The following is a 13,842-nucleotide window of genomic DNA, read 5'->3' on the forward strand; positions in this document are numbered from 1 at the left end:
TGAAAGTGAGCTTAATTATTATGCGGAGTACATAAACATTCAAAAGCGGAAAGAAGCAAGGGCGGAAGAAGAGTTACGATTGAAGAAACAAGAGAGTGACACAAAGATCATGACAATGGATTTGGAGGCTATGACCCCAATCTCGAAAAGGTATTTTACCAAGAGGAAACTAGCAATCCTTAATGAAGGAGAAGCTAGTCAAGAGCAACATACCGATGAAACATATTCGGATTGTTATCACCCAAGTCGCGTGCTTTTTCCATAGTTGTTATAGTATTGTACTAAGAATAAATCTGGGCTCGGCTCGTCATTTTATGTAATTTAAATTTTTCGAGAAATAAAATGCAATTTATTTATTAAGTTGAAATTGAAATACACATTAAATTAAACACACATACTGAAATTAAACACAAGCTTAATAATTAAACACAAACATCATGAAAACACACAATAAAACATATTTAAAGTATTTCACCGGTTTCCACTCTCCAAATGTGTTTCACCAAGTCTCTCTGGAGCTCTCGATGGATGTAAGCGGATTCGAGATCAGCAACACGGTCGTGAAACCGTTGTATATTAGCTCCATCTCTACTGATTGGCTCAAAAAGAACTCGATTCCCTTGTGCATTCACCGGCCCATCATAAACCCGGAAAGCCCTCGATGGGTTTTGCAAGTCTTCTTCTTCTTCCTCATCATCATTCTCATCATCCACATACTCTTCCTCAACAATCATATTATGCAATATAATGCAAGCTAACATGATGGTAGTCATTACCGATTTGTGGTGCAATGTACAACTATGACGTATAATTGCCCATATAGATTGCAAGATGCCAAATGCCATTTCCACATCTTTCCGGTATGCCTCTTGTTTCTTTGCGAAGAGCTTATCTTGCAGCGTCTGGGGATTGGAAATTGTTTTGACAAATGTAGAGTACCTTGGATATATTCCGTCAGCCAGATAATAAACTGTGGTGTACCTCTGTCTGTGGACTTCGTATACGACAGTTGGGCCTCTTCCGGCAAGGATCTCTGAGAACACATTCGATAGGTGGAGCACATTAATGTCATTTTTAGCTCCAGGACACCTAAAAAAATTGTGCCATATCCACGTATCATACGAGGCCACTGCCTCTAGGATAACTGTTGGGCGACCCTTTCGCCCCGAGTATGCCCTTTGATAGGCGGTTGGGTAGTTCTTCCACTCCCAATGCATGCAGTCGATGCTTCCAATCATACATGGAAAATCTCGGCGTTCGCCTTTACCTAGTAGTCGTGTGAGGTCTGCCGCTGTTGGACTGCGGAGGTATCTTAGACCATAGAGATGAACCACTTGGCTGCAAAACTCCTTCATACATTCCAGGGTAGTCGATTCCCCCATCCTTGTAATTTCAGTACACTGATCTGCGACTGACCCGTACGCTAGCATTCATAGAGCCCCGGTCATCTTTTGTTGGGGAAGTAGCCCTAGCAAACCAGTGGCGTCTTCTCTTTGATGCCAAGACATGTCGTGGTTGCAGAGGTCCGTCATGATAATGTTGAATCGGTCTCTGCTCATCCTGTACCTCCGGTGAAAGTCTTGAGCGTCGAAAATTGGACGTTCGATGAAGTAATCTTCCATAAGATTGCGTCTCCTAGATAGCCTCTGACGTGGCTTATTCAGTTTTTTACCGCGGCGTGAACCGCTTGCTCGTGTTGATTCATCATTGTGTTGTGCTTCCGCCATGACCACCTGATTCACGAATGATTTCTCCATATCCTCATCCTCTTCTTGTTGACGTTGTCTCCGCCTGAAAAAATTGTGGAAGCTGAAAGGATTCATCAAAGTGATGAACAAGGAAATGTTGCTAAGTGTTTAGATTGAAGGATGAGTTATATGCTCGGATTCTTCACAATAGTGTGAGTATAGAATGAGTGATATTAGACGTTTTATAGCAAATTGGTAGAAAATCTTATCAGAAATTTGGTCCAATTATTTTGCCGACAGTGACACGTGTCAATTCTCTACTAGTCGAAAATCTTATAGGAAATCTGCTCCAATTATTTTACCGACAATGACACGTGGCAGTGACACCTGTCAATTATCTATTAGTCGAAAATCTTATCGGAAATTTTGGATAATATCGAGTCGATAATGACACGTGACACATTATTATTGGTTGTAAATATATATGGTAAAAAAATTAATTATTTCACAACAAGACAAAATTGAATTGCTCAAGCAAATTGTAAATGGGTGTGTGAAAAAATCGATTTGCTTGAGCAAAATATGAAATCGATTTGCTTGAAGCAAAATTTGCTTCTGACCATACCATTTGCTTGAACAAATTCAATTTATGGGTGTGAATGCTCTCACAGTAACATAGTGTATGTGACTTCTAATTGTTTACTTGAGTAGTACTAGGAACACTTTGCATTGCTTGACTTGTCAAGGCAATGTCCGCTCCACGACTGCAGGAGTGATGTCTGGAAAGGAGTTTGCGTAATGGGCACGTAGATTGGAGTGACGGGAGCTTGGAAGAGTCCATTCCTCAACCCCTTTCAACTTCTCAGATTGACTACTCCCGTCTGTATTAGCACTTTCTCTGCCAAAGTTATTTCCTAGAAAAGGGTTGTTTTGCGAAGAGTTGCTTTGTCACAGCCTTTAGTCACACCTTGAGCTAAGTTGTAACTAACAACACTAGTTTAAAAGCTACATATTGGCCTAAAAACAACACAAACAACACATTGAGAAAAAAAGAAAAAGAAATGTTCTGTACTATGAAAAGATGATATTACAATCAGTTTTATTAGTCATTGGTTCCCCACATGATGAGCAACCCTTTAATGGAGAGCCTTTACTGGAGAGTGGTCGTAGGTTGAACAATAGAAATCAGCATGTCCACGAATTTGATCTCCTCATTGCAGGCTTCATCTGTTTGTCTTCCTCAAGCGCTATCATTCCCAAATGGGATGGGTCTTCCAGCATCATCTTGGCCACCAAGTAACCTGCAATGGACCAAGTCTGGAATTTGCGAGCCTGCTTCCCGACGTAACGACCGCATTTCCCATCGTAGTATTCGGGCCAATTGTCTTTTGGCAACCTGCTCTCGGCAAGTTCAATAGCTCTTCTTGCTATCTGGGGCCGTCCAGTCTTGATGCATGCAGCAGTGAGAAGCCATAGTAGAACTGTAAACCACGTAGACAATATGTACTCAGTAGATAGTTAAGGGTCTCAGCATTATCCAAGTATCTTGATGAGAAATCTAAGCAGGTATGTAATATGGAGTAATAAGTTTTAAGCCGAGACAAAAGACTTCACTTTAACAATGAACCCTTTAAATATGTTTGAGATAGAGTTAACTCTTTCATATGAATATGGGGAATTCAAATCTTATAACTCATTTGCACCTGTTACTCCATCCTAGGAAATTCTTACATTCTTGCTACATTTCATATCACTATTTCAGACTTCAGATCATTACTTCGGATAACATTGACGTCTTGATAATGTATCAAACAGTAAATCATAGGTATAAAGGAAAATACACTACCATATTACCAAAAAATAGGGACAGTTGACAACAACGTTGAATCAATTGCATAACAACCATTAAACTATTAGCAAAAAGAAATAGTTGTGGCTCTATTGGAACCTAAACATATCTTCCTAGGTCTCCTAGTCATTTACTGATAATTTATAAAAATGAACTTACCTTTACACATTCAATTTAAAATTCGAACACAATCATAATGTCCCCTATTCTCCCTAAATACCAAACTCCAATTTGGCTGATAGACCTAATCTCCAATCTCCCAAAAAAATATTGGATGTAATATTACTTTAATTATGTGCAAAGGGAACAGTAGTGATGACAACATACCTGGCCAAGAACCTCCATTGTGGTAGCTCCACCTAGTATTTTTTGGGTCACTTCCTGTTTCAATCCTCCATTCATGACTGTCTATGGCTGGATAACAAACCTTTAGTGGCATTTCTCCTGCCAATTCGTCCCATCGTGACTCTATGAGATCCATGATTGCAATTGATTGTTCAGGGGTGGCCAAGGATGAAAGAATCGCTATACAATTCCCCAAGCAAAACCAGCGGAAATCCATTCTTGCAGGACTCACATTCCCGATAAAATAACCGCCATGTGTTGGCATAAAATCAAAGACCCAGTCCGGAAGAGAATCTGGTATCACATTGAACTTGTTGACAGCTGTATGTGAGTATTCTTCAGTTTTATAACGATATATGTCATTCAGCTGTTTAAAGTCAAGCCAAAAGTAACTTCTCATGTGATAGCTCAAGGCATGAAGGCGTTTTACTATTCGCTCAATGAATTCCTTCCCCTCATCATCATGCTTAAGCAAAAGCAAAGCACATCTTAAAGCCATGAAGAAAAGCGCCTGAATTTCAATGGGATATCCATAAACACCCTAGAAACAAATTAATCAATGCAGTAAGTCAGTATAAGAATTGAAGTGTAGGCAGCACATGACCAAATGCATAATTACATAGATTTGGAACCTTTATTATTGACAGAATAACAGCTAAAAGATCAAGAATATCTCCAAGATGAGCAACCCCATGTACTTTCTTAATTCAAACAGTCATTTACAATCATTCACGCTACAAGTCCAAAATTTAAAATATTCCTCATATTCTCATATACAAAAGACTGTCACTAGTCAAAATATTATCCATCCACAGTTTGCTTAACAGCATCTATTATATACTAAGTTATAGGAAAACATTATTACAAAACTTACCATTCTTCGATCAATCATGCAGCATCCGTCTGCACAAAGAAGGGTGGGAAATGTGTCGAATCCCTCTGACAGACATAAACTTAGAATAAGCCGCATACCCTTCTGGCATTCAGGTCGATCAGCCAACGATGTGTCTCCAGTAGATTTTGTGTATGCGCGAAGCAGTATGATCCACCAAAATCCAGAATCAACTGGCGCAACTCTTCCAATAGCACTCTCACCAAAATCTGCCATTAAAGTCTCAGTGTTCCTGACTGGATCATGCAGTACTTTGAAACTAGCTGGCATTACACCTTCTCCTAGCTGGAACCTATCAATCTTTTTCTCCCATGACTGCAGACGGAGAGTCTTCAAGATAAAGTTTTTAACAATTTCAGGTTCACCATTCATTAGAAAGGCCAACGCACTGGGGACAAAGTCTCTCACAAACACCTTCAGACGTTCATAAGAAGAGACAATTAGTGTTTCCAATTTCAAAGAACTGAATTTACCTACAGTAGTAAATCTTAATTACAAAAACACAAAGGGAAGTGATAAGTTATGCGTGTGTGCGCGTGTCATAATCTCCAACATGAAAATATCAAGGGCATAGTTTAAGACAGCACATTCACTGTTTGAAAATTAGTGTTAGAACATCGAATCAGCTAATAAATAAACCTGGGAACAGGTGGCAAAATCCAAGAGTGATGAATAAATTCTGCCACTCATTCCTCAAAGGGTGCGAAAGGCTTATTTGCACTAAAGACAATCTTCCCCAAATTTCCACATGCATGCTCCTCAAAACGTTTTGATATGAATATGGTCGTCATCACATATCAAGTGTTCACAAGACATCTGGAAGACTGATGATCATGGTAAAATTAAACCGTTTAAGCTTATTTATATGAATTATCGCACTCTAACTTGGATGCATCATGAAACATTATGGTTCATTCTCGAGGGAATTACAAAAGTAACTGTCTGAACATACCCCTTTCATAATAGTATAACCACAAGAATGAATAATAAACAGATGGAAAACATCCAACAGTCAAGTTTTAAGCATTAAGATTAAAACACAAGGCTTCCAAACATTAAGAATAAATCGAATGAAGGAAGATACTGATTAGAAAAATACCACAGGTAGGAGCAACAGAGACTCTACCTGATCATAGTTGAGCTTCTCATCAGATGTATCTGTTGCAGCAATTGTCCCAACCGGCTCACCGCGAAAAAACACCAATGAACGCCTCAGATTCTCCCAAGCTTCAGCCACCATTGGATGTGGCTCAAATCCAGCCTGTGATCTAGGAGTACAACTAATGACTGACCTTCTACTACATGGGGAAAATAAAAATTCAGGTGGTTCATAATTTCTGGAAGAGTTCTCCAGATGTCGAGCTGACAGACGTGGAGACATTCCCACAGATAAATCACTGAGTGACCTCTCATCAAATGATCGTTGTCTCTCCATATTCAAAGGTTTAGGTTTTTCTAATAGCTTTGAAAATTCAATTTCCTCAATTTCTCCAACAGTAAATAGGGAATCCACATTTCTTTGATTTCCATTCTGAGACACATCCCCATTGAATGATGACATTTCTGTAGGTTTTAGAAGTGGATGGTAAGTTGGCGACTCGCCCAAATGGCTAGTTTAGTGATCAACACCTGCACATCAATCACCATAGATGTACCATTCATCAGTAGCATAAAAACATTGATCATCCATTTCCACCTCTCCTAGGTGATTATAAACGACATATCAGCTGCTTTTAGTTTAACTACTTCGTTCTTAAAACATACATAACACCAAATGTAAATAACTGTAAAAGTTGATGTAAACTTATAGAAGTATTCACATGGAATGATAATTGACAATCATAAAGAAATGTTGCCTTATTAATCTAGAAATGCAATATCTGGTTTCCCGGAGGGCAGAGTTGTTAAAGTTCGATGGCGTTGATCTTGCAATGGCCCTCCACTCCAGCACATCTTCATATCTCGTCTGCCACACTAATGATGGTTCTGATCAAACGCAGGCGGAGGCTATTCGCTCACGAACCCTGCTTCTGTCATAAACCTTTTACAACCATTTTAAGACCCACTCCCTAACTTACGACATTTTCAGGGACTAGCCATCAAAACAAAGAGATGCAAAAAGATGAAAGGTGGGGTCTGGTGAACTACCCTTTCACTAGTTCTAGCTACTACTGGATTTTTTGAAGTCCCACCAGCATATGAGCTAGTAGCTACTGAGGCTGCATCTGCTCTACAACCTACAACAGATCCAGCGCTGGTAAATTCGCGGCGACGGGATTCAATCATTCATTCATCAGATACGTCCTCTTCCTCGTGATCCATTTCATTGTCAACTCATTGTACCCTAAACTAATGGATCCGCTCTTTTTTCTAAAGCACAATGTCAATTTCAGCTATCATCCAAGCCTCAGATGCATTCAAATTCAACTCGAAAGAACATCATCAAACATAATGAACAGCACACCATATCAATTAATTAAAGAGCACTGAGCACGGAATCCATATTCATGCACAGAAAGAATATGAAGGCATCATGAGAAAGAAAATGACAGTGATACTTACCCCAACCCAGAATCAGGTTGTGGATTATTCGTCATGTCACCTTCGTTGATCTGCAGACTCAGACTGAAAGCGAAGGGAGTTGCTCTTTCGATGCAAAAGTGGAGACAGCGGAGATCGCGAGGAGATGGCGATGCGGGACTCACTTCTATACTTTATCTTTTGTTCACAGAAAAAAAAAACAAACTCATAAATCATATTTACGACATTCCACGCGACGCTCTATTATTGGAGGGCTATTTATACCCGACATGATTAATTTCTATATATACTGCCTACCTTAATTGTATCCATTAAAGCCTCAAAATATTTTGTTATGACAAAACATTAATCACCATCTAATCCGTTTAAGGTTGGGTTTGGCAATCTATTATGGAAAAAACTTGCGTACAAACTAATATGTACGCGTGCGTCTAAAATCTCATTTATTTGTACATTTTGGAAATATAAATACATGATTTTAACCGTTTAAAAGTTTAGTTTATTACTAAAGATCATTTATGTAAAAGATCAATATAAACAAAAATCGTTTGTTTTGTCGATTGCATCAAACAAATGAACGGTTATGGTGAAAGTTAGTAGTCTAACCGTCAATTTGTTTAATGCAATCGATTATGAAGACGATTTTTGTTTACATCAATTTTTTGCAAACATGATCTCTATTAATTTAATTTACCTTTAAACGGTTAAAATTTTTTATTTACATTGCGAAAAGTAGACAAATAAAAGATAGTTCGGATGCACACGTATATACTAGTTTCTACGCAAGTTTTTTCTATCTATTATCATATATATCTTTCACCATTACAATTGCTAGTTACTTGAGGTGTCCTTATGTAGGGAAATTTAGTCCATAAACCATTAAGATACTCCGAAGAATTATGGGGCTTCAATGAATTAGTTAAGAAAATACATACAGAACAGGGGGAAGCCTGATACAGTACTACAGGAACCATATGGTCATATGTACACTATGAAGAGAAGAAATGTACGTATGTGACACTGATCAGTTGTATTCTTGAGCTGTGTTTGAAGTAGTTCTGTGCATTTCCTGAACTCTGATCACAACCTCAGTATTTGAAGGAAGTAGTATGTCTGAAGGCGCTTCGGCGATTGAGCTTGTTTGTTGCTCTCCGGTAAATAACGAGTTCATTTGATCAGTGTGATCCGGAATGGGGTGGACTAAAGCTCCTGGGAAGTTGTTGGGTGAGTCCATCACTGCATCGCCCTGTCGATTACTCCTTCTGAAAGTGTGAGAGTCGGGGTCTATTTCATTGAAAATTTTGAATAGAGCTTGGATAGTTCTCCATGTTGAGGGTTCTGCATCACCTGGTTGCACCAGCACGTAACTATGCCTATAAATGAAGGAAGCTACATACACGCTTACTGCAAGTACTGCAGTCAAACCAGCAATGAGGAATAGGACCCAAAAACTACCAAGCCCACGACTGTTTCTGGAAATGGTCGCATCACTCGAGTCTTGACAACTAGATTCTTTCCCGATCGATTGTTTTTCAAGTTTCAATATCTCATCTCCTGCGGTCATGTTTAGGATTGCCTGTGAAAGATCGGCTGCAAGTGGGGAACGTTTAGGAAACGCCTGTAAGCAAGAAAGTAAACAGAATCATGCACAAAACTAACTATAAAATTAAAAACATGAAAAAAAATCCAAACATGAGAATCAATTCTTCTGATGAACTATGTATACGTAGGCAGATAGGAGAGAGATCTTACAAAGGCAAGTCCAGCAGTTTGAAAGATCGGTGCAATCATAGTATATCTAGAACAATATTTGGCAAGAAAAAGCTTAATCTCGGGGGTTCCGTGAACATAAGCAGCAATACCACCTTTTGAAAGAGCTCCATCAATTTCTTTCATTGTTCCAAATTTCTTCAGCGTATCATTTTTAAAACCTACTTGTTTCAAGAGATCGTAAACAAAAGAATTCTCTATGTAGCCTATGTTTTCCCTTCTACTTAATAGAATCTGTAAGTCAGTAACTGTTGGCTGGAGTTGTTCAACTGTATACAGTGACGATAAACTGGCCGTGTAATTTATTGTCAATATAAGCACAACAAACAACCAGATAATCATAACGAATCTAGACAAATTGCTAATAACTCTCTCCCCTGTAAATAGCAAATGAAAGTTGATCAATAAAAAAAATACCTGAAAACTCTTGATTAAAAAATTAAATAATATATGAAGCTAATACACCTACTGAACTTTAGTAAATATATTAGAGAGACAGAGGGAGAGATTACTATGTGCAAACACCACGGTCGAGCACGAGAACCATAAACTGGTGCCAACTTGATGTAAGAGAGGGCCGCGGAAATCTTTATTAATTCGATGCTCAAGAACCCAAACCACAAAGCCAATGTATATGAAGAAAAAACAAATCGTTAGCCACAGGTTCAGTGTCCAGGGCTTCAAGAAAGCCAGCACATGTTTGCTCTTCAAGTTGATGACTGGCACGGCCATTGCTACACCAGATTCTGAGTATGGCATTGTAAAGTCCACATATAATGACCTGCCTGGTGTAATAGTTGTATCTCCCACCGCAGCATCAAAATTCTGTAAAGAAATAAGGATATTTATTATCTCAGAAAATGAAAAAGAAAAATGAATGGTCTTTTCCTTTTCTTATTCTTGTCTCCATTAAGAACTTGACCAACGAAAAAGAAGTTTAATCAGGTATCTGAAGCTAATAATTACAAAATGTATGATGCGAAAAACAAATAAAGAAAATTATGGGTGTATATGAACAATACGATCATGACTTTGTTCACATAGAAGTTACCCCAAGATATACTTCATTGCACAAATCACTGTAGCTGCCGGCGCTGGTGCCATCAGACTTTGCAAAAGGAATGAATTCATAAGGAAGACGAAGATGATATGGTAATCGTTGCATTGCAACCTTAAAGACATCAATACTGAAGCCAGTCACATTTGTAGTGCCTGTCCTTGGATCTGTTGTTACCTTGACAAACTCAGTAAAATCATTCTTGACAGGAACTCCAATTTTCAGTATTTTTTTTCCTTTGGTTAGGATCTCCCACCCTTTTGGAACAGAGAGAGAATCTCCCGGCCAAGTAATAGGTCCAAAGTCAAATTTGGAATTTAAAACTTCACTCGAGCCTGGTGAAGGATTCAACGTTTTCACAAGGCCCTTTTTCACTGTCCAAAAGCCAACTGTTCATGCTGCACCACCATCCACATTGACTATCCGGAAATTAGAAGAATTACGCTTCCCACCAACAACTGAGAAATGCCCAGCTATGCCTTCAAACCTAGCAGTTGACAGAGCGGTGAGAAGTTTCGGTCCATATGGAGAGACCGGTAAACCTCCAACATCGGTTGACCAGTTGAAAGCAACATTTGACTCTTGGATAGGAAAGGTATTTGGAGGACCAATTACTTGTTCAATTGCCATGGCCACTGCAAACACAGCATCATAAGCCCAAAGTCCGAAAACATCCAATTCAGCACCAATGGCTGGACTGTCTGTATGGAATTGCTGTTTCAACCGTATCTTGAAATCTTCAAGATATTGTGTTGGTGGAACAAAATTTTGCACACCCAATACACCTTGCATGGAATTAATGACTGTAGAACCTTTTGACTGTAGTCTATTAAGTATCTCATTAGTAGTGAGCCATGCAGACCCTTGACTCATCATCCCACTCTCTTTTGCCTTGACAAATAATCTAGAGGATAGATTAGTTGCCATGTGGACGATGAAGACTCTGGTTTCCATTGTCATCAACTTGGAAAGTTCTTGATCGATTTGACCATCGGTGGCTGATGAGGGAAGGACACTGCGGTATGACACATGAGCATTTACTTCATGCAAGGCATCAGTTAAGCACGGTATGGTTCCTTCCCCATACTCGATGTCTGTATAGATAAGCACAACTTGTCTCCATCCGATGGCTTTAACAATTGCACTAATGGCTTGCACTTGGGCAGAACCAGTTTGTGCAAATTGAAAGAAATAGGGGATCCGGAGAGAAGTAAGAGAAGGGCTTGTTGCAGAAAATGATATAATAGGAACATGTGCTTCATTTCCAAGATTAATAACAAACCTTGTTTGCATGGATGTCACTGGCCCGATGATGGCTCTCACTTGTTCTCTCTTTATCAAGTTAAGAGCTGCAGCCCAACAGAAGAGTAGAATCATAGGTAAAAATGAATATCATAATTCCAACAGATGAAAGTTAAGAAATAAATCACCATCATTATTAATGCATTGCGAAAAAAACGAGCTAGTGAGAACCTGCAGCAGCTGCACTGACAACATTGTCTTTGCTATGCCTAGTTTTCAAAACAATCCTTGTGCTGTAGTGAGGATGAGTAGCATAGAAGTCTAAGACAGACATATTGATGCAACTCAACCAAATATCCTTTGTGAATGAGTATTCAAGATCATTAAGAATAACCCCCACATGCACTGGGATAATGGTTTCGTTTTGTGCCAGGGCCAAGGAAACCCAAGAACAAGAATGAAATAAGAAAATAATAGGAATAAGGAGGTGAAGGTTGGAATGCTTGTTCCTCATCAAATTGGAATATTTAGAGTGCCTGCTGCTTAATCTGGATTTATACTAAAGTCACTCTGGAATAATGTTAGAAGCAGCAGCAAGCAACCATTATATACGCAGGCATTGGAAAGCCTTAGATGCAGAGAAGAACAAACACTACTTGTGTTTCGTTTGATGTACACGTAATTGACAAATGAGATCCATCAAGGTGATCTGACTAAATATGACAAAATCTTGGTAAACAAGCATGCTAAATAAACCAAAAGTAATTGACACTCTGACAGGATCATATACTTAAAATAGAGTTAGCATACATTGTAACTTTGAAAGAAAGACAGAGAAAGGGATCAAATGCTACAAAAGAGGAAGTCATAGCTATTGAATTACGGTTTGGGTTGGCAATAATGGAATAAACAAAGGATATCAAGATCAGTGTTACATTACCAGGAAAATTCTCTAAGCAGTCTCAAGTATAGTATTGGTGCCACTAGTTCAAAGTTCAATATTCAAACATGACAAACTAAATCGACATCAAAACTTAAAAAATCATCTGGGGGGTGAGCAATGCAGGACTCGTTTTAGTAAAACGTTAGAATCACATTTCTTATGGTATTATTTCTGGACATTTCCAATGAAGAATGAGTCTTTGTTAGGACAGAGCCAGGATTAGCTTGTAAATATCTCCAAGATTTATACAGAATAAGAAGCATAGAATTTGTAGAACTTGGATGGTCACTTAGTCTAGTCTTGTATGCATTAAATCAAGCATCATGTCCAGGAAGCTTCAAAACTCGGATAATTCAACCAGACAAAACAAGATTAACCATACATATGATGTGCCAATAATGAAGCAATTATAATGAAAATAACGGAGTTGAATGTTGAAAGCTTTAGAAGTTACTGTCTAAAAAGACTTAGTCTTAAACTCTTGATTATCATGATGCATTGATTCACCGGAGTAAGAGATTCAAAAGTCAAAAATCAAAGCAGAGCAGTTAAAAATAACGGAGTTGAAAGTTGAAAGCTGAAAGATTTAGCAGTTACTATCTAAAAGATTTGGTCTTGATCTTCATGATTCATTGTTCACCGGAGTAAGGGATTGAAAAATCAAAGCAGAGCAGGATTAAATTTAAACGGCAGACACTCGATTACTTATCTTAATAAGGACAATGTAGTGTGCCCGCGTTTTCTTGGATAGTGTTGACTTTTTTACGGTGGCGAACGGCGTTGACAAATCGGAGAATGCGAGAAAGCGACGGTTTGTTGCTGGGTTTATGCAAACTGGGTGAGAGTGATGATGATGACTGATGAAGATAAACCCATGATGTTGAGATGGGTTGTGGGCTGTCGGCTGATTTGTTATGTGGCATGGCCTGGCAAAAATCCTTGAAGAAAAGAACAAGAGAAAAGATACAAAACTACAAAAGAGGTGAAAGAGCAATCTTGCTGGGAAAATTCGGTTCAGCGTGCATTATACGATAAGCCTCTTTCACCACACACATGTGTGTATACCATACCTTGTTGCACAGCAGACAAGCCCATCTTGCTGGGTTTGGGATGGAAAACATCTCTCAATATTGAAGCTGTAACAATATTGACTAAAAACAATAAACAATAAACAAAGGGTGTTAACCAAAAAACAATAAACATAGGGTATGATGATTCAATATTCTCTTGAGTCTTGATCACTACATTTCATCGAGAAATTGTCATGCCCTAACCAACAAAAACGTATAAAATCTGCTCAAGTGTCAAATGTAACATCTTTGAAATTAGGTGATTTTTTATTAATTATGAGTCTCATGGACATCTATTAACAACAAAGTCTAGAGCGCATATAAAAGCCATATAAATTTGACTAAAAACCACGACTAAGTTTCATTGTACGTAATGATAAATATCGAGGAACATTATGTCATAAAATATGACAAATTGAATAAGTGAATTATATTTTAATAACTA

General features: G+C 38.4%; 2 protein-coding genes across 2 annotated transcripts; both read right to left on the reverse strand.

Annotated features, from left to right (window-relative positions):
• Positions 1-2,737: 2,737 nt before the first annotated feature.
• Positions 2,738-7,504, reverse strand: LOC126785013 (probable alkaline/neutral invertase B). The gene is made up of 5 exons (XM_050510580.1): positions 7,337-7,504; positions 5,901-6,403; positions 4,757-5,188; positions 3,865-4,423; positions 2,738-3,169 (listed from the first exon to the last, which is right to left on the reverse strand). Exons 2-5 carry the CDS (start codon positions 6,333-6,335, stop codon positions 2,874-2,876), a joined length of 1,722 nt encoding a protein of 573 aa, XP_050366537.1. The 5' UTR covers positions 6,336-6,403; positions 7,337-7,504; the 3' UTR covers positions 2,738-2,873.
• A 702-nt stretch (positions 7,505-8,206) lies between these two features.
• On the reverse strand, positions 8,207-13,129 carry LOC126785011 (glutamate receptor 2.8-like). Its single transcript, XM_050510578.1, is given in 5 exon segments — positions 8,207-8,933; positions 9,068-9,462; positions 9,598-9,910; positions 10,137-11,491; positions 11,616-13,129. Coding segments are annotated over 5 exon segments (2,940 nt in total). The 5' UTR covers positions 11,899-13,129; the 3' UTR covers positions 8,207-8,339.
• Positions 13,130-13,842: the final 713 nt, after the last annotated feature.

Source organism: Argentina anserina, chromosome 2, assembly GCF_933775445.1.
Source record: "Argentina anserina chromosome 2, drPotAnse1.1, whole genome shotgun sequence".
Lineage (NCBI taxonomy): Eukaryota > Viridiplantae > Streptophyta > Magnoliopsida > Rosales > Rosaceae > Argentina > Argentina anserina.

Coding starts and splice junctions, on each gene's coding strand:
- LOC126785013 (XM_050510580.1), bottom strand. CDS start 6,335: ATGTCATCATTCAATGGGGATGTGTCTCAGAATGGAAATCAAAGAAAT. Junction 5,189..5,900: donor AGAAGCTCAACTATGATCAG/GTAGAGTCTCTG, acceptor GAACGTCTGAAG/GTGTTTGTGAGAGACTTTGT. Junction 4,424..4,756: donor GCATGATTGATCGAAGAATG/GTAAGTTTTGTA, acceptor ATTTGTTTCTAG/GGTGTTTATGGATATCCCAT.